Source organism: Xenopus laevis, chromosome 6L (genome assembly GCF_017654675.1).
Source record: "Xenopus laevis strain J_2021 chromosome 6L, Xenopus_laevis_v10.1, whole genome shotgun sequence".
Taxonomy (NCBI): domain Eukaryota; kingdom Metazoa; phylum Chordata; class Amphibia; order Anura; family Pipidae; genus Xenopus; species Xenopus laevis.
This window is the reverse complement of record NC_054381.1, coordinates 160,499,622-160,518,814: the sequence shown is the minus strand read 5'-3', so window position 1 is coordinate 160,518,814 and position 19,193 is coordinate 160,499,622. Positions and strand designations below refer to the sequence as shown.

The following is a 19,193-nucleotide window of genomic DNA, read 5'->3' as shown; positions in this document are numbered from 1 at the left end:
GGCCGGTGCTTTGTGGGTTAATGTTGTCGCCGGTGCTTTGTGGGTTAAGGTTGTCGCTGGTGCTTTGTGGGTTAATGTTTGGGCCAGTGGTTTATGGGTTAATGTTGTCGCCGGTGCTTTGTGGGTTAATGTTGTCGCCGGTGCTTTGTGGGTTAATGTTGTGGCCGGTGCTTTGTGGGTTAATGTTTGGGCAGGTGCTTTGTGGGTTAATGTTGTGGCAGGTGCTTTGTGGGTTAATGTTGTGGCCAGTGCTTTGTGGGTTAATGTTTGTGCCGGTGCTTTGTGGGTTAATGTTGTGGCCGGTGCTTTGTGGGTTAATGTTGTGGCCGGTGCTTTGTGGGTTAATGTTGTGGCCGGTGCTTTGTGGGTTAATGTTTGGGCCGGTGCTTTGTGGGTTAATGTTGTGGCCGGTGCTTTGTGGGTTAATGTTTGGGCCGGTGCTTAGTGGGTTAATGTTGTGGCCGGTGCTTTGTGGGTTAATGTTTGGGCCGGTGCTTTGTGGGTTAATGTTGTGGCCGGTGCTTTGTGGGTTAATGTTTGGGCCGGTGGGAAGCTCATTTCCTGTCCGACAGCTCCAGGAGCAGAAGGGATGGAAACAGGAAGGAGCAGTGACCCTGTGACTCACACCAGTCAGCACTTTATCTGCATGAAAAGCCTCGGGAATCAGGAGCGGAAAAAATATCTTTATCAGGTAGAAGAAGCTGCTTGTCATGGGCCTGAGGGGAAGGAGCTGCAGTCACTGACTGGGGATCTCCCATAATCCCTTGCACCTCCAGCAAAGGGGAAGTCACTCTCACTTCCTGTTTATATTCAGGGCTGATGGGAAAGCAGCAGATTGTGACAGACGTATAAATAATCCCTGTATGTGTTGTCTTTCTGCGCTGTTATTAAAATTATACCATCAAAAAATACCCAAGATCCTGACAAGTTGTTATTTAGCCCCATCTGATTCTGCCTGACTTGTGAGGAACAAGCAGAACCCTTATACTGTATGTGTATATATATATATCACTATATGTCAACTATTATGTTAATTATTATTAACTTGATATGATATACAATAGCAAGAGTCCTGGGCATTGCTCTGTCTGTTCCCCATGCGAATGTTTGAAGCCGAGTTTATAGTAACCAACCTCTACCCAATCACAGTTTACACTGGTCACTGGTCTAAGCCAATCAGAACATCGGATGTACAATGTGAGAACATCGAATTCCTCCAAACCAAGTCAGAGACTGGAACATCATCAGGACTAGGCCAGTTTCCAGCCGGTTCACCTTTAAGTTAAATTTCATTGTGTTATAGAAAGGCCAGTTCTAAGCAACTTTCAATTGGTCTTCAGTTTTTTTAATATGGTGTTTGAATTATCTTCCTTCTTCTTTCAAGCTTTCAAATGGGGGACCTCATCTAATAACAAATGTTCCATAAATCTATACACGTATTGTTAATGGTACTTTTTCATACCTACCAATTGTCACGTTTTTCGTGGAACAGTCCCGATTTTGACAGCACAGCCCGCAGTCACTGGTTTGTTACTGAAATGTCCCGCCTTACTCTTTGATCTCCTGCACTGAACAAACAGAAAAAGATACAACGTTTCTAAAACTTAGATACTTTATTTTATTGGGATTTTATGTTACAGTAACAAAAAATAAAATGACAACAAAGAGTAGAGAAGGTGGTGTACATTGGATAACCATGTCATACAGCACGGCTATTACAAGCAGCCAGTGTCATGATCGGCAGCCTAAATCCAGAACCAATGCTAAGCTCCCTGGTCTCGGCTCTGGCTTGTGCCTGAAACAGCCGCCTTTCATCTGAGGCGGAGCCTTTGGCTAATCGGATGCCGCCAGGTCTTATAAAGAGAGGAGCCAAACTAAGGGTTCTGGACGAGCAGAGGGGCACAATCATTAGCAAAGTCTTTTGGGCAGAAGGTCACAGTACAAGGATTAGACAGACAGCGTAGTCAAATCAGGCCGGGTCAGTGCAGGTAGAATTCAAACGGAGTCAGGCAGGCAAGGGTCAAAGCAGGGATATCAATCAAGAAGAGTCAAGACAGGCAGGGGTCGGATTACTGATAGTAGAATAGTCGGTTACCAGGCAGGGGTCGGAATCACAGAAGTCAGCGGAACTGACGGGCAATGAACTGCAGATTGAAAATCCCTTAGTGTTTAAATTTCACGCCATTGCGCGCTGACGTCATAACACCAGCGTGAATGCGCCTATAAAACTAGCAGATGTGAGCCGTGCGCGCCCTATGGAGCCGTGTTAAGAAGAGGATGGACAGCGTGGCGGGCGTCCCTGCCGAGGGGGCGCCAGGCATCCCCGCCGACCCCCTCGAACCTCTAGCCCACAGGGTGGTGAATTGTTAAAGCCAGTTCATCATGTTCAGGACTGGACTGGGGTCTATTAAAGTCAATTAAAGATCAGTAGTGGATTACTGATGGTTATTGTCATCTGTTGAGTGAATATCTAACAAGGGGGACCATATCTTCTTGAATTTAGATGGACAGCCCCGGCCTTGATAGGTAAATCTAATGGCAGGGAGAAGTTTATTGACTAACTTAATTACAAATGTTTCATTCTCAAAAACAAATGGCGTCTCCCCAATCCGGCAATCAATAGGGCTCTCCTCCACCCTCAATAAGATACTTTCCACAAATTCATTCCTGGATATCTCAAAGACCACAGGTTCATTAAGGGGGAAGAACATGTAAAATAATATAAGTGTAAGTGTTCACAATTACATTCAATTATTTTGCACTGCCTTAAAGGATATTTATCCAATGAAATGCAATTCCTTAAAAAAGTGCGATTCCACACTCACGCAGTTCGCCGACTGGCTTCCTCCAATGAGCGATCTTGGAGCCAGAGGGCAAAACGCGTCAGCGGTGACACGGGGAGTGTGGAAGCGGCAGCTGGAGATCCGAGGCAAACGCACTGGATTGTAAAAGAACTCGGAGCAACACATGGATATGCTGCATTGCTTTAAAAGTGATTTTATTGGAGAAACGTTGGTGAGTGTAATCTTATTTATTTATTGAAATTGTATAAACGCTTCCAAACATGTTACTTCATTTTACCCACTAAGGACATGAGAAGATCTTAAGCAAGCTGGAACGCTTATCAGTATCAATGTCTTTATCGGCTTACTTCTTGTGAGTATGAGCGACTACATGACACACTAGGAACCGGAGTGCGGGCTCATATAAATTAACACTCGATACCACGGGTTTAAAATTAGCACTATATGGTTAAAAGCAAAAAAAAAAAAATACCCTTCACTTTTTTAAGGAATTGCATTTCACTGGATAAATATCCTTTAAGGCGGTGCACAACAATTGAATGTAATTGTGAACACTTGGGTGTAATTAAGCACACGAAAATCAGCTATTAGTGTATTTACAATAACTGTATTTTTGAATACTGCACTATATATTATACAGCAATCGATTTGTATCTTATTCACGAATTTAACCCACTGAGCGACTGTAGGTACCGTAGGTATCCATCCAATTCATAACAATTAGTTATTTAGCTTAGAACAGTAGGACCCTGGCAAGGGACTTGGTTTTATTCAATGGGAAAAGAGCTTCCACCAGGCCTAATAGACATATTTCAGGTGTGTGTAAGTTCAGAAAATCAAAGCTATTTTCCAGATATCGAGCTACGTCCCTCCAGTAGCTTTGTAGCGGGCGGCATTCCCATTCCAGATGAAGGAAGGAGGCATTCGGGCCTTGGCATCTGGGTCAACCTCCCATCTTTTGCAGTTTCACTGGTGTGACATAGATCTGGTGAAGGAACTTGAATTGGATCATTTTGTCCCTGATGGATATTAGGTGACTGTATAGAGCATCAGTTGCTTCTTCCCAATGCTCATCATTAAGAGTTGGAAGTAACTGTAGCCATTTGGTTTTTTCTCTAGCAAAGGGCAGGGAAATTGTTGTTAGAGTTGCCACCTTTTTTGGAAAAAAATACCAGCCTTCCTATATATTTATCTTTATTCCCTATTAATAACATTGGGATCACTGACATTCCTATATATTTATCTTTATTCCTATTAATAACATTGGGATCACTGACCTTCCTATATATTTATCTTTATTCCCTATTAATAACATTGGGATCACTGACCTTCCTATATATTTATCTTTATTCCTATTAATAACATTGGGATCACTGACCTTCCTATATATTTATCTTTATTCCCTATTAATAACATTGGGATCACCGACCTTCCTATATATTTATCTTTATTCCCTATTAATAACGTTGGGATCACTGACCTTCCTATATATTTATCTTTATTCCCTATTAATAACATTAGGATCACTGACCTTCCTATATATTTATCTTTATTCCCTATTAATAACATTGGGATCACTGACCTTCCTATATATTTATCTTTATTCCCTATTAATAACATTAGGATCACTGACCTTCCTATATATTTATCTTTATTCCCTATTAATAACATTGGGATCACTGACCTTCCTATATATTTATCTTTATTCCCTATTAATAACATTGGGATCACTGACCTTCCTATATATTTATCTTTATTCCCTATTAATAACATTGGGATCACTGACCTTCCTATATATTTATCTTTATTCCCTATTAATAACATTGGGATCACTGACCTTCCTATATATTTATCTTTATTCCCTATTAATAACATTGGGATCACTGACCTTCCTATATATTTATCTTTATTCCCTATTAATAACATTGGGATCACTGACCTTCCTATATATTTATCTTTATTCCCTATTAATAACATTGGGATCACTGACCTTCCTATATATTTATCTTTATTCCCTATTAATAACATTGGGATCACTGACCTTCCTATATATTTATCTTTATTCCCTATTAATAACATTGGGATCACTGACCTTCCTATATATTTATCTTTATTCCCTATTAATAACAATGGGATCACTGGCCTTCCTATATATTTATCTTTATTCCCTATTAATAACATTGGGATCACTGACCTTCCTATAGATTTATCTTTATTCCCTATTAATAACATTGGGATCACTGACCTTCCTATATATTTATCTTTATTCCCTATTAATAACATTGGGATCACTGACCTTCCTATATATTTATCTTTATGCCCTATTAATAACATTGGGATCACTGACCTTCCTATAGATTTATCTTTATTCCCTATTAATAACATTGGGATCAATGACCTTCCTATATATTTATCTTTATTTCCTATTAATAACATTGGGATCAACCATCATTTTTACCGGCCAGACCAGTAAAATACCGGCCAGGTGGCAACCCTAGTTGCAGTGTACGGAAAGCATTTTAGGACATCCTCAGGGGAAATTGCTCTCCTGCATGTGATCACCTAAAGTAGTGTAATGCAGCATCGCCTGCTTTTTCTCTCACCCATCCTGAAAGACTGTAGTCGTACCTCCGTCCTGGGTCCTCAGTCCTCCCTACTCATCGGCCCTTCCTACTCAGCCTTCAGCCATCAGCCCTCCCTCCTCAGGTATCAGCCCTCCCTCCTCTGCCCTCAGTACAAAAGATCTCCATTCTGCTGAGGGCTGAGGATGGAGAGTGTTTGTACTGAGGGCTGAGGAGGGAGGGCTGAGGAATGAGCCATGAGGGAAGAGATCACAACAGTATACTGTATGTGGGCAGCACTGAGGTGTGACTGCAGCCTCTTGGGATCATTGAATACAATAAGAGTCGAGCCTGCATACTTCTTCGTTAGGAGAGCGCACGCAGGAGCATGTGTTCTCCTGATTATGTCCTAAAATGCTTTCCGTAGCAGTGTATTTAAATTATCAGGGCCTATTATGAATCTCAATCCAATCAGTCACCTGGTAAATATGAAACTTGAGTCCAGTAGTACAGAATGAATTCATCCTAAATGGACCAGAGCTCTCTATGGTACCTGCAGGAATAGTGGAGAACAAACTTCAAGTTCTACTAAAACCAGCAAATCCCATTCTATTCTCTGGTTGTGAAACAATGTAGCAGATATCAGTCCTCCTTCAGGTCCGTGCTTGCACCTGCTACATTCTTTCAGGAGTGGAGGCAGCAGTGCAGAGAGTATGAGCAGCCGGTTGGACGGTGCTTTCAATGTGAGTGACATTTGCATGAGGATTGAATGGATGTTGGTAAATTGCTTAGAATTACATTGTCCTTCATGAAGCAAAACAGCAGATTTCGGGTGGAGGCTGAGGAACATTTAGGGCAGAGAAGAGATTTCCGTGGTGGACAGTCGAGTGTGACGCCCAAGAGAGAAAAGATCGGTGTTACCTGAGTATAATAGAGAGATCAGTATGAAAGCAGAGTGTTCCCCTGGAGAGTAACTCAGTAGCTTTCTCTAATAAAAACTGAATGAAACCTCCAGCGAGTCTCTGCCGTGCCAGGAATGAGAGCGGAAATGTCTCTTTGTGCTTTAGCTCTGGGGCCCCTGGCATTGAATTCCAAACGAGCCAAAACAAAACAAGTTTTAGTGCGCACCCTCCCCTGCCCCACTAACTCCTCATTGTCTCGCTGAAACTCCCTGACACCCTTGTGCAATAATTTTTTTTATTTTTGGGGGGTGGAGGGGTCCTTGTATTATACTGTAACTCTACATTTATGTTTTCTTTTTGTATTAATCAGGAAACTGCCATATTGTATCCATCTGCTTATGGTGATCAATATGGCAGCTCCCACCCATGTGTATAAATACAGATATAACAAGAAGGGCAATAAGCTACATCCTCAGTAAGCCAAGCGTTTACCTTATTATACACAGTATGAGCTCTACACATGATTTAGCAGTGGGTATTAATGGGAATTAAATGTCTGTATTTGATTAGCCCTGGTTAATCCATATCAGGGTTTTTTTTTATAGTTAGTTGTTTCTAGTAAATCCCACAATGTTTCTCCTCTCCTTGCAGTTGACATAAGAGAGATTAAGGAGATTCGGTCGGGGAAGAACTCGAGGGATTTTGAGAGGTACCCTGAAGATACCCGGAAGCTGGACCCTGCCCTCTGCTTCATTATCTTGTATGGAACCGACTTCCGCCTGAAGACTGTCAGTGTTGCTGGTTAGTGAATGGGAAGTGGGTAGTGCTTGCTATAAACAATTACAGGCTACAAGCAATGCTGTTCCTGCTGAATTGTGCTTAGTACAGGGAATACCTATGCTGCCATAGTTTTATGGGATCTCTCTGTACAGACTATGAGCAAACTTAGGGGCTGTTCCTGCTGAATTGTGCTTAGTACAGGGAATACCTATGCTGCCATAGTTTTATGGGATCTCTCTGTACAGACTATGAGCAAACTTAGGGGCTGTTCCTGCTGAATTGTGCTTAGTACAGAGAATACCTATGCTGCCATAGTTTTATGGGATCTCTCTGTACAGACTATGAGCAAACTTAGGGACTGTTCCTGCTGAATTGTGCTTAGTACAGGGAATACCTATGCTGCCATAGTTTTATGGGATCTCTCTGTACAGACTATGAGCAAACTTAGGGACTGTTCCTGCTGAATTGTGCTTAGTACAGGGAATACCTATGCTGCCATAGTTTTATGGGATCTCTCTGTACAGACTATGAGCAAACTTAGGGGACTGTTCCTGCTGAATTGTGCTTAGTACAGGGGAATACCTATGCTGCCATAGTTTTATGGGATCTCTCTGTACAGACTATGAGCAAACTTAGGAACTGTTCCTGCTGAATTGTGCTTAGTACAGGTAATACCTATGTTTGCATGGTTGTACAATGCAGATCTGACCCAGTTATACAGCAAATCAGCAATGATTTTTGAAGAGCAGTCAGCATAAGATTATGAGTTCCTGCCTGGTGAGACACTACATTAAACACTATATAATATTATAATAATATAATAATAATATATATATATATTATATATATATATATATATTATTAATAATATTTTGCTAACATTGTGGGTAACCCCAGTCTGTTCTGTTAAAGTCATAGAGCTACATTATTATTTTTCTACTTAGGATCTGGTTCTGGTTGGGGTATTTGTCACTGATGCTTCTTTTTGCCAATCCTTCTCTGTCTCCGGCAGCTTTCAGTGAGGAAGAAGTGAATCTGTGGATCAGTGGGTTAAACTGGGTCGTGGCGGATACAATGAAAGCTCCTGGGCCTCTCCAGATTGAAAGGTAAATGGCCGGTACCAATGCTTTAGCCATGCAGGCAGGAGGTGCAGGAAGTTCGACAACAGCTCGAGTTTTATAGTTATTGTTATAGTTAGACCCCTAACTCCTTTATGGTTTTACTGTTGTATATTGGGCTTTTGGTCCTTATAGGGATTCTGTCATGATTTTTATGGTGTAGTTTTTATTTTTAAATGACACTATTTACACTGCAAATAATTCACTGTACAATATAAAATGTCATTCCTGAACCAGCAAGTGTATTTAGTTGTAATATTGGTGTGTAGGTGCATCTCAGGTCATTTTGCCTGGTCATGTGATTTCAGAAAGAGCCAGCACTTTAGGATGGAACTGCTTTCTGACAGGCTGTTGTTTCTCCTACTCAATGTAACTGAATGTGTCTCAGTGGGACCTGGATTTTACTATTGAGTGTTGTTCTTAGATCTACCAGGCAGCTGTTATCTTGTGTTAGGGAGCTGCTATCTGGTTACCTTCGCATTGTTCTGTTGTTAGGCTGCGGGGGGAGGGGGTGATATCAGTCCAACTTGCAGTACAGCAGTAAAAAGAGACTGAAGTTTATCAGATCATAAGTCACATGTCTGGGGGCACCAGGGAAACTGACCATATGTCTAGCCCCATGTCAGATTTCAAAATTAAATATAAAAAAATCAGTTTGCTCTTTTGAGAAATGGATTTCAGTGCAGAATTCTGCTGGAGCAACACTATTAACTGATGCGTTTTGAAGAAAAAAAATCCCATGACAGTATCCCTTTAAGAGGAGGGAAACTACCTGATGTTGTAGGACCTTATGACTATAGGTCTGTGCTCTGAACATGGGTCACTATGACTTAACTCAAGCCCAGTTGGAGTAGTGTGGAGTGGGGGCACAGTGACCCGGCATATAATAATTCCATTCCTTGTTGTCTTCCAGGTGGCTCCGAAAACAGTTTGATGCAGTGGACAGAGCGAGAGAAGGCAGGTACGGTGGTTCTTATGGGGGGGTAGGGGCTAAAGATGAATTGCTGTACCCCCCAGATAATGTGTGTGTAAGGTGGGCCATACTAGAGACTATAAGGTCATATAATTAGGTATTAGTAATTAAGATGGAACTGCAGCTACTGACCCCTCTGCAAATACTGGCCCTTCAGATGTGCAGTTAAAGGCACAGGCGTAACAGGACTAGTGGGGCAATATGATTTTATATATATATACATTACAATTTAACCCCAGCACTCCAATATATAGCCCCCTGGGAGAAATAGCGTTTGCACAACTAAACTGTAGCATCCGGTAAAAAAGAGACACTTTTAGTTACAAAGTTGGAGTGCTGGGGTTAAATTTTAAAGTTTGTATATCAAGCCTCACCCGTGTGCCCCCAATAAAAAGAGATGAGCAGCATTTTAGTGTGTTTTTAATTATATATATATATATATATATATATATATATATATATATATAGTGAAAAAGGATTGCGGCACTCACAGGGTTTTAGTGAAAAAACTAAAATTTTTATTATTAAGCCTCAACTTTTCGATCCCCCACAGGGATCTTCGTCAGGAGCAAGAACAAACGAAGATCCCTGTGGGGAATCGAAACGTTAACTATGTAACTAAAACCCTGTGAGTGCCGCAATCCTTTTTCACTGCTTATTTCCCATGCTGGCACCCAGGTATTAATTTTGTCTATGGAGTGCACCATTCCTTTGGATATATATATATATAGTGAATAAAGTGCCCCTATTGTAAAATATAAGGCTATTATAAGTTACTGAGGAGTTTCATGACCATATAAAAGTACGAGGCCGAAGGCCGAGTGTTTTTATACAGGTCATGGAACTCAGAGGTAACTTCTAATATCCTCATATTTTACAACTGGGGGTACTTTATTTATTATAATACACAAGTTTTAGTGAGTCATGTGACAGAAATGACATCAGAACTCACCGTTTATAACTGATGACATCAGAACTCACCGTTTATAACTGATGACATCAGAACTCACCGTTTATAAGAATATAATTTACAGGATATTCATGGCTCTTGTGTATTATACATGATTACACGCCTTCTTGCCATTAACTTGGTGAAAGTCCAGCTCTGAGCCTGGAACCGTAACATATAAAAATGTAACAAGACCTGGGGTGAATCAGCTCCACATGTGGTTTATGTTTTCTGCAGGGCCAGTTGGCCTATTAAAGGGCCACACACACACATATATACCGAGGCTGATGCCATTTGAACTGCATCAATAAATCTAGGTGTGTCGGGTGCTGCCAGGGTTTGGGGAGCCATTTCCCATGCATGTCTAACCAGGAATATCAAAAGGCACATTTTTTTCCCAAATACCAATGTCATATGAATATACCACAGAGTAACGTGACGGTACAGTGTGGCCCTTCTCTATCCCCCCCAATTCTGTCCCCCTGGATTCCGGGCCCCACCAGCATTAGGAGAGAGGGCTGCTGAGTTAAATATGAGTCAGGCAGTGGAATGAGACGGTCAGCAGGGCTCTGTCATTATCTGCAACTCCCAGAAGCCTTCAGACAATGAGCTGCTGTCATCCTTACTCAGCCACTTCCTTCCTGTTGCTCGTGCCAGTAACTAGCCCTATCAGCTGGCCCGGAGCCACTCTCAGGGTGTCCGTCTCTGCTAAATACGTGAAAATAAGTGAAAGTCCAGCATAAAGAGGCACAGGAGTGGTACCAGCAGATATGTATCTGTATAAGGCCAGGGAGTATTGGTTCTGTGTTGCCAGAGGCCAATTAGATCGTAAGTTCTATGGAGCAGGGACCTCCTTCCTTTTTAATCTTTTTTATCTTTAATATTTAGCTCTTAATCTTCAATACAACTGTACTTATATTGTATTTATAATTGTAATGACCCCCTGTTAGTTCAGTGCTATAATATACCATACCTCCTAACTGTCCCGTTTTGATAGATGAGCCCGCTCTCCCGCATTGTTACTGAAATGTCCCGACTTTCTCCTTGCGCTAGCTGCATAGACATTGGTGTGTGGCTCCGCTCCTAAACAAAAAATAAGGAAAAAAGGAAAAATAGTTTATAAAATGGTCTCTTACCAGGGCAACCCCCAGATCAAGGGTTTGCCAATCAATTTTGCAATATGTAAGCTAGAAACTTATATTTATCTGTCTGTTCAAGTGCAGGAGATCAAAAAGAAACAGGCTATCAAAAAGTAAAGTAGTAGCCAAAATATATAAAACTAAAAAAGCTTTATTAGGACATACATAAGCCTATATTTTGGCTACTACTTTACTTTTTGATGGCCTCTTTCTTTTTGATCTCCTGCACTTGAACAGCCAGAAACATATAAGTTTCTAGCTTAATTGGCTTTTGGCAGAGAGCCCAGAATACGTGGCAGGTGCACTTAGATACTTTCGTAATCATTTGAGATAAGCAAAGAAACAATTGTAACAATTTAAGATAATCAGGTCTCTTGGGGAAACTGTGACTTGCAGCTTAAAGGGCAATTCAGCTTCATTAGCAAAACTCTAATAACACATAAAAACCACAGAAATGTGTTCAGACTTTCATAACCTGCCAAATTTTGTAAAATGGACATGGTAATTAGGGGGCGTGGTCACAGAATTGGGCTTGGTCAAAATTTGTCATCCTTTTTCTATTTTGAAAATCTTGTTAGGTATGATATAATACATATAAATAAGACTATACAGGCATGCACAGATGTAGTTCTGCAAGAGCAAGGAATATTGGTTCTGTAGTAGCAGTGGATATGTACAGCCAGAAGAGGAGTCAGTGCTGTACTTGTAGTTCAACCGCACCTAGTCCTGAGAAAAATAATGATGATGATGATGCCCGTGTTAATAAAGGTGGTTCATCTTTAGGTTAGATTTTAGCATGTTATAGAATGGCCAGTTCTAAGCAACTTTTCAACTGGTCTTCATTTTTTCTTTTTTTATAGTTTTAGAATTATCTGCCTTCTTCTTCTGACTCTTTCCAGCTTTCAAACGGGGTCACTGACCCCATCTAAAAAACAAATGCTCTGTAAGGCTACAAATGTATTGTCATTGTTATGTTTTATTCCTCATCTTTCTATTCAGGCCTCTCCTATTCATATTCCAGTCTCTTATTCAAATCAGTGCAGGGTTGCTAAGGGAATTTGGACCCTAGCAACCAGATGAGTGAAATTGCAAACTGGAGAGCTGCTGAATAAAAAGCGAAATAAGTAAAAAAAACACAAATAATAAAAAAATGAAAACCAATTGCAATTTGTCTAAGAATATCCCTCTCTACATCCTACTAACAGTTAATTTAAAGGTGAACAATCCCTTTAATAGGGGATAAAAGCAAACTGGCAGGCCGAGGAGCTGGGGAGAGAAAGTAAAGTAAAGGCGATTGTATTCTGACAGAAGACGCCACGTCATCCATTCTGGCCGCACTCCTGCCGAGCTGAAATAAGCAGGAAGTCTGACAGGAAGTGATAGGGATGCGTTACAGGAAGAGGAAGGAATCTAGAACAGGAAATAATGAGAGGGAGGTGGAGATTAAAGCCTGATGAGCAGCAACATCACACGCAGAGCCGCAATCATAGGGGGAATTCACAAAAGTGCTGATATTGAGACAAAATAAAAGTGGAGATAATAAATGTCCGATTTCCCACCAAATTCACAAACTTCTATCTCCACTTTTGTGAATTTCCCCCCTTAGTCTTCATTTAGAGTATTTCAATTATTTCAATTTAAGGCCCGAGCTAATGAAATTACCCAAATATGGTCTCCTGCCGATAATGTATAAATATTGGGATCTGTTTCTGGATAATGGATCTTTCGGTAATTTTGATTTTCATACCTTAAGTCTACTAGAAAATCATATAAACATTAAATAAACCCAATAGGCTGGTTTTGCCTCCAATAAGGATTAATTATATCTTAGTTGGGATCAAGTACAAGCGACTGTTTTATTATTACACAGAAAAGGGAAATCATTTTTAAAAATGTAGATTATTTTGTTATAATGATGTCTATGAGAGATGGCGTTTCCATAATTCAGAGCTTTCTGGATAACGGGTTTCTGGATAATGGATCCCATACTTGTACTATAATGCTGTACAATAAGGGGCAGATTTATCAAAGGTCGAGGTGAATTTTAGAATGTGTACCTCGACTAGGGAATAGTCCAAATTCGATTCGAATTTGCAAAAGATTCAAAAATTGGAATTGGAATGTACTGTCTCTAAAAATTTGAATTCGCCCATTCACCATCTCAAACCTGCTGAATTGCTGTTTTAGCCTATGGGGGACTAGAACCTATTTTGAGTCATTTGGTGGACTTTGAAAAATCAAAGTTTTTTTGGGGAAAAACTTTGAATCGAATTCGATGGAATGCGCTGTTAATTTGATTCATACGATCAGCGCCGGATTTGTTTGCCGGCCGTCCCTAGGCCACACGGTCCGAGCAGGCGGCCGCGCGGTCCTAGCGCCCGTCTACACTTCCCCTTCCCAGCGCGCCGGCGAAAAAGCGCCTGCGCGGCTGGTGTAATTGAATGGGGGGCGCACACGTCCCCATAATGCAGCTGGGCGGCATGCCGCCCCTATTTTTTGCCGCCCTAGGCCCGGGCCTATGTGGCCTCCCCACAAATCCGGGCCTGGATACGATCAAAATTCGGCCGAACACGGACCTATTCGACCAAAAAAAAAAAGTTTGACTCTGTGATTTGCCGATCGACATATCAATCATGGGGAATCCCATGTAAGTGTGCACAATATTCTCATGATGTACTCGTCCATGCATTATGGCAGCTCCCACCCACATGTATAAATACAAATATTCTGTGAATGTTCTACAAGTCTTGGGTGCTCGGGGGTGGGACTTGATTGGTGCCGCAATCCACATCAGTTTGTATCGGGTGTGTAATAAACATGAATCTGTTTCTGGATACGTAAAGACATGTTCTGCTCTCTGATTGGTTTCAGTGTGACGGTGAAGGATGTGAAAGCCCTGCTCCCTCAGGTTAATTACCGTGTGCCTAACATGAGATTCCTACGGGACAAAATGCTGGTAAGTGACTCATTTACCTACTGACCTCCAGGGCATCCCCAGTCTCATGTTCCCTTCACTATTGCTGAACTACCACTCCCAGCATGCCCCGACAGCCAGACAATCGCCTCCATTTACACTTATACTTCTATATTTACAGTTATAATTGCTTAAATTGCACTATGGGTTACGCACAATAAATGCACTTTATTATTGGTTGAGAGAGGAGGTAACAGACATGCACTTTATTGCACAACATAGTGACGGAAATAAAAAATGTGAATTATAGGCACAACAATAGTACTTTATATTAGGCACAATAATGGCACTTCATAGCAAGATCGGTAGTAGATTTTAGATAAGGTGTAATTGCACAAATAAATGGCACAAAAAATAAAAAAATACTCTTGTGTTAATGATGGAGTGGCAGTTAGAAAAATGGGTTTTCTTAATTTTTTGTATTTTATTTATATATTCTTGGCTTGAAAGTGTTTACTGAAATATGTTTTGGATTTTTTAATGATTGTTTGGGAGTATGTGTAATATACTGTATATGTGGTCTGGAGCGGGATAGGCATCCCTCCCAACTGTCCCATTTTTTGGGGGGACAGTCCCTCTTTTGACAGCTCAACCCGCAGTCCCTGCGTTTGTACTCGAAAGTCCCGTTTTTCTCTGCACTGAACAGCCAGAAAAAGAAACAACGTTTCTAACTTAATTGGCTTTTGGCAGAGAGAACAGCCGCAGCAGCAGATAAGATACTTTTGTAACAATTTAAGATCAGCAAATAAGTAATTGTAACAATATAAGATAACAGGTCTTTTGGGAAAACTTAGACTCACAGCTTAAAGGGCAATTCACCTTCATAAGCAAAAATAACTGAATAAAAAACACAGAAATATGTTCAAACTTTCATAACCTGCCAAATTTTGTAAAATGAACATGGTAATTAGGGGGTGTGGCCACAAAAATAGGCGTGGTCAAACAATTTCACCACGCTACGTGCACCAACTTTTTGTCCCTCTTTTTATTTCCAAAATGTTGGGAGATATGGGATAGGGACATTGCAATTCCGTCTCGCTATGTATCCATTTCTTTTTTGTATGCAGAAGAGATGACAATAAATATGACTATAATAAATATACTCCATTGTTTACTTGTTGTATGTGATGTCGGGGGCAGCGGTGATTCCATTCTCAGCATTGAAAGGCTACAGTTATGAATTACATCTCATAACAAGGATTTTCTCGTTCTCATTAGAACTCTAATCATTGGCTAGTGATATCAGTTTCCATGCCCTTTCCCATGATTGACAGTTTTTTAGCCGAGAAAGGGTTTTGACCCGGACAGCCCGGTATTTTGAAGGGCTGCCCGGGTCAAAACTTCCTTGTTTTCCAAATAAGGAAAACAGGGCAGGATTCCCCATGATTGACACGGCGATCAGTGAATCACTGGGTCATAGCCCAACCCCTCTGCGTCACAACCACGCTCCTATACCGCCCATTCCTTCCACATCACGGACCGCCCCTGCCCTGCTTAGATAATAAGCTCCACCTCTGCTTATCACATAAAACTCAATGTGACCAATCAACGATCAACACCAACAAGTTTCCTCTCTGGGACAATATGTGTTCAGCTACTACATTCCTAGTACAGGTATTTCATTACAAGTAATTGCAACCATTGTGTAAAGATGATACAGGTATGGGACCTGTTATCTAGAATGCTCTGGACCTGGGGGTTTCCAGATAATGGATCTTTCCAGATAACAGATGTTCCTGTAATTTAGGTCTTCATACCTGAAGTCTACAAGAAAATAATATAAATATTAAATAAACCCAATAGGCTGGTTATGCCTCCAATAAGGATTAATTATATCTTAGTTGGGATCAAGTACAAGCGACTGTTTTATTATTACACAGAAAAAGGAAATAATTTTTAAAAAATTTGGATTATTTAGATAAAACGAGTCTATGGGAGACAACCATTCCATAATTCGGAGCTTTCTGGATAATGGATTACTGGATAACGGATCCCATACCTGTACAAGAGAAAGAGCAATAACAGAGACTCTGCTTTCTTCTTACAGGAAATCGAGGCCCGATCAGAGCTGACCTTCCCACACTTTGTTTTGTTTTACAATAACTTGATGTTTGACGCTCAGAAATCAGTAAGTTCCCCCCCAGACTGGTGATAAATCTGTGTGTAAAGACTATTGGCCATGTGGGACGCTAGGGAAGACAAAGATAGAGGTCTGTGACATATGTATTAAACTCTTAGGGGCACATTTATCAAGGGTCGAAAGTGAAAATTAGAATTTTCAAGTTTTTTTATGGCCAAAACTGTCAAATTCGACTATGGAATTGTTAAAATTCAATTTGAGTATTTTTTAAAAAAATTTTTGGAAATTTATCATACACTGGCCCTTTAAGAACTTGAATTCGACTAACCACCAATTTAAGGGTAGAATTACATGGGCGACTTCAGTGCGTTTCCGGCGGATCCCATGCGCTGCGCTAAAACGCAGGCATGAAAATGTAGTTCTACCCTAAACCTATGCCAAAGGAAATGGACGGCACTCCACTTGAAGAGGAAAAGGTACTTTATTACAAGCTAAAAATAGGGATCAAAGGCCCTACGCGTTTCGGGATACAATCCCTTAATCATAGGCAACCTAACCTAAACCTGCCAAATTTTTTTCGTGTAAAAAACTCAAATCGAATTGGATCCAAATTTGATTTGAATTAGATTTAAATTAGATTCGAGTTTGAAGGTCAATTTCATTAACACGAGTTTTAAAAATTAGAATTTTTTTAATAAATTGCAGTTGGTCGAATTTTGAGTTCATGGGAGTTTTAAATAACTCCCATGAACTCGAAATTCCACCCTTGATAAATCTGGCACTTACTGTTTGCATTAGTTACAAAAATAAACAGAAAGTCAAAGCAGAGTGGTCCTTTCAGTTGCAATGACAGTTTGAGGGAATATAGAGATTATTTTAGAGTTTGTACCATCCAGGGCCAGAGAACTATATTCTATTATACAGTTTTCTCAGCTCTATTAATAACAGCCCTGATCCCTCTTTCTTTTCATTACAGATAATTGAGCAGCTTGAGTTGTCTTTCCCTTTAAGGTGAGTTTAAAAGCTGATCAGTTCTTAACCCGTTGTATCACATTTGGAAGCATATTTATTAAAGGGTTTGTTCACCTTTAAGTTAACTGTTAGTATGATGTATAGAGAGATATTCGGAGCCAATTTGCAATTGGTTTTCATTTTTTATTATTTGTGGTTTTTGAGTTATTTAGCTTTTTATTCAGCAGTTCTCCAGTTTGTAACTTCTGCCATCTGGTTGCTAGGGTGCAAATTCCCCTAGCAACCATGCATTGATATGAATAAGAGACTGGAATATGAATAGGAGAGGCCTGAATAGAAAGATAAAAATAGCAGCAACAATACATTTGTAGCCTTACAGAGCATTTGTTTTTAGATGGGGTCAGTGACCCCCACTTGAAAGCTGTAAAGAGTCAGAAGAAGAAGTCAAATAATTACAAACTATAAAAAATAAATAAATAATGAAGACCAATTCAAAAGTTGCTTAGAATTGGCCATACTATAACACAGTAAACGTTAAAGGTGAAACACCCCTTTAATGTTAAGGCCAAACATTACCTGTGATGTCGCCGATAGCAACCAATCAGCAACTAGATTTGAACGTTCCGAAAACAGATCTGATTAGATGCCATGGAGCTGAGATAATATCTAGCACATAAAAGGAAAGTGAGTTCAGACGACAAAGGCTTCAATTCCGTTACTTAGTTTTCTTAGTCTGTATTAGTAAACTGCATAAATGTTTTGGTTCTTCTGGATTTTCCCGGACCATCATGTTCTACTGCAATCTGGTTCTCCTTGATCTTCTGAGATAGATCTGGTTCTTGCTGAACTAAAGTTGTTGCTCATCTTGCCATTCTGAGTTTTCTTCATCTAAGACTATTGTGGTTCTTCTTGATCTGTGGGATGGTACTGATTCTCCTTGATCTTCTGAGATTATCATGGTTCTTACTGAACTACAGTTGTTGCTCATCTTGCCATTCTGCATTTTCTTCATCTCAGACTATTGTGGTTCTTCTTGATCTGCTTGATGGTAATGGTTCTCCTTGATTTTCAGAGATAATCATGGTTCTTGCTGAACTATAGTTGTTGCTCATCTTGCCATTCTGAGTTTTCTTCATCTAAGACTATTGTGGTTCTTCTTGATCTCCAGGATGGCACTAGTTCTCCTTGACTTTCTGGCTATTTGTGAAAAATGATTGTTTAGGAATTTAAACATAACATGACCGCTACCAATAGTTTCACATATTATGCCTTTTTTTTTATATTTCTCAAATTTGACTGTGCAATGAAGGGTTTGGATTTGGTACCTTATTTTGAGACTTCCATATTATGGATTCTGTGCATGTCTTGTAGCTGCTAACGTTTGGTGAACTCTCCTGCATATCAAGCAGTTGTCCTACTCACTCAGTTGATTGTTCCCTGGAATTGAGTGGAAAATAAAGATGTGGGGAGTTGGCAGAGGCCTCTGTCAGAATGGCCTGTTAGGGGACAGATGGGGCTCTGGTACTTCCCAAGTTGGGATCTGTTGTTCATGGTCTTGTGAATTCTTCCCTTATTTAATGAGAATAGAACAGCCCAGCATTGCCTTCTCCCTGGTGGTGTAGAATACAATCACTCATGATGAAAGTTCAAAAAGTAGCTGTAACTTCTCAGCAGCAAAGCAAACGACTCTGTTTTATATAAAATTACAATTTTTTTCATGAACATGCAAACAGTTATTTTTCCTTTGACATTCATGTGTGTTTTTCCGCAGGAATGTTGATCGGCCTTCTCTGTGCCAGATCTCACTGTATGACTTCCAGAGGTTTCTTCAGTTTGATCAGAAGGTAAGTAGGACCTAACAATGGACATTATCAGAAGGTAGGTAGGTGCTCCTCCAGTTTCATTACAAGGTAGCTAGGACCTTTCTCCAGTGTGAACTGA

The 19,193-nt window shown here is 40.3% G+C and overlaps 1 protein-coding gene across 4 annotated transcripts in view; it reads left to right on the top strand.

Annotated features, from left to right (window-relative positions):
- LOC108719445 (1-phosphatidylinositol 4,5-bisphosphate phosphodiesterase gamma-1-like) overlaps positions 1 to 19,193 on the top strand; it is a 52,509-nt gene that overhangs the window by 13,918 nt on the left and 19,398 nt on the right. For 3 of the 4 annotated variants that reach the window (XM_041566677.1, XM_041566676.1, XM_041566679.1), the window contains exons 2-8: positions 6,919 to 7,068; positions 8,060 to 8,153; positions 9,079 to 9,126; positions 14,098 to 14,182; positions 16,248 to 16,328; positions 17,257 to 17,291; positions 19,024 to 19,096. In XM_041566677.1, coding sequence (XP_041422611.1) covers positions 6,919 to 7,068; positions 8,060 to 8,153; positions 9,079 to 9,126; positions 14,098 to 14,182; positions 16,248 to 16,328; positions 17,257 to 17,291; positions 19,024 to 19,096 — 566 coding nt within the window. Of the gene's footprint in view, positions 1 to 326; positions 692 to 6,918; positions 7,069 to 8,059; positions 8,154 to 9,078; positions 9,127 to 14,097; positions 14,183 to 16,247; positions 16,329 to 17,256; positions 17,292 to 19,023; positions 19,097 to 19,193 lie in introns of those variants that run through there. The other variant, XM_041566678.1, reaches the window with a different exon arrangement.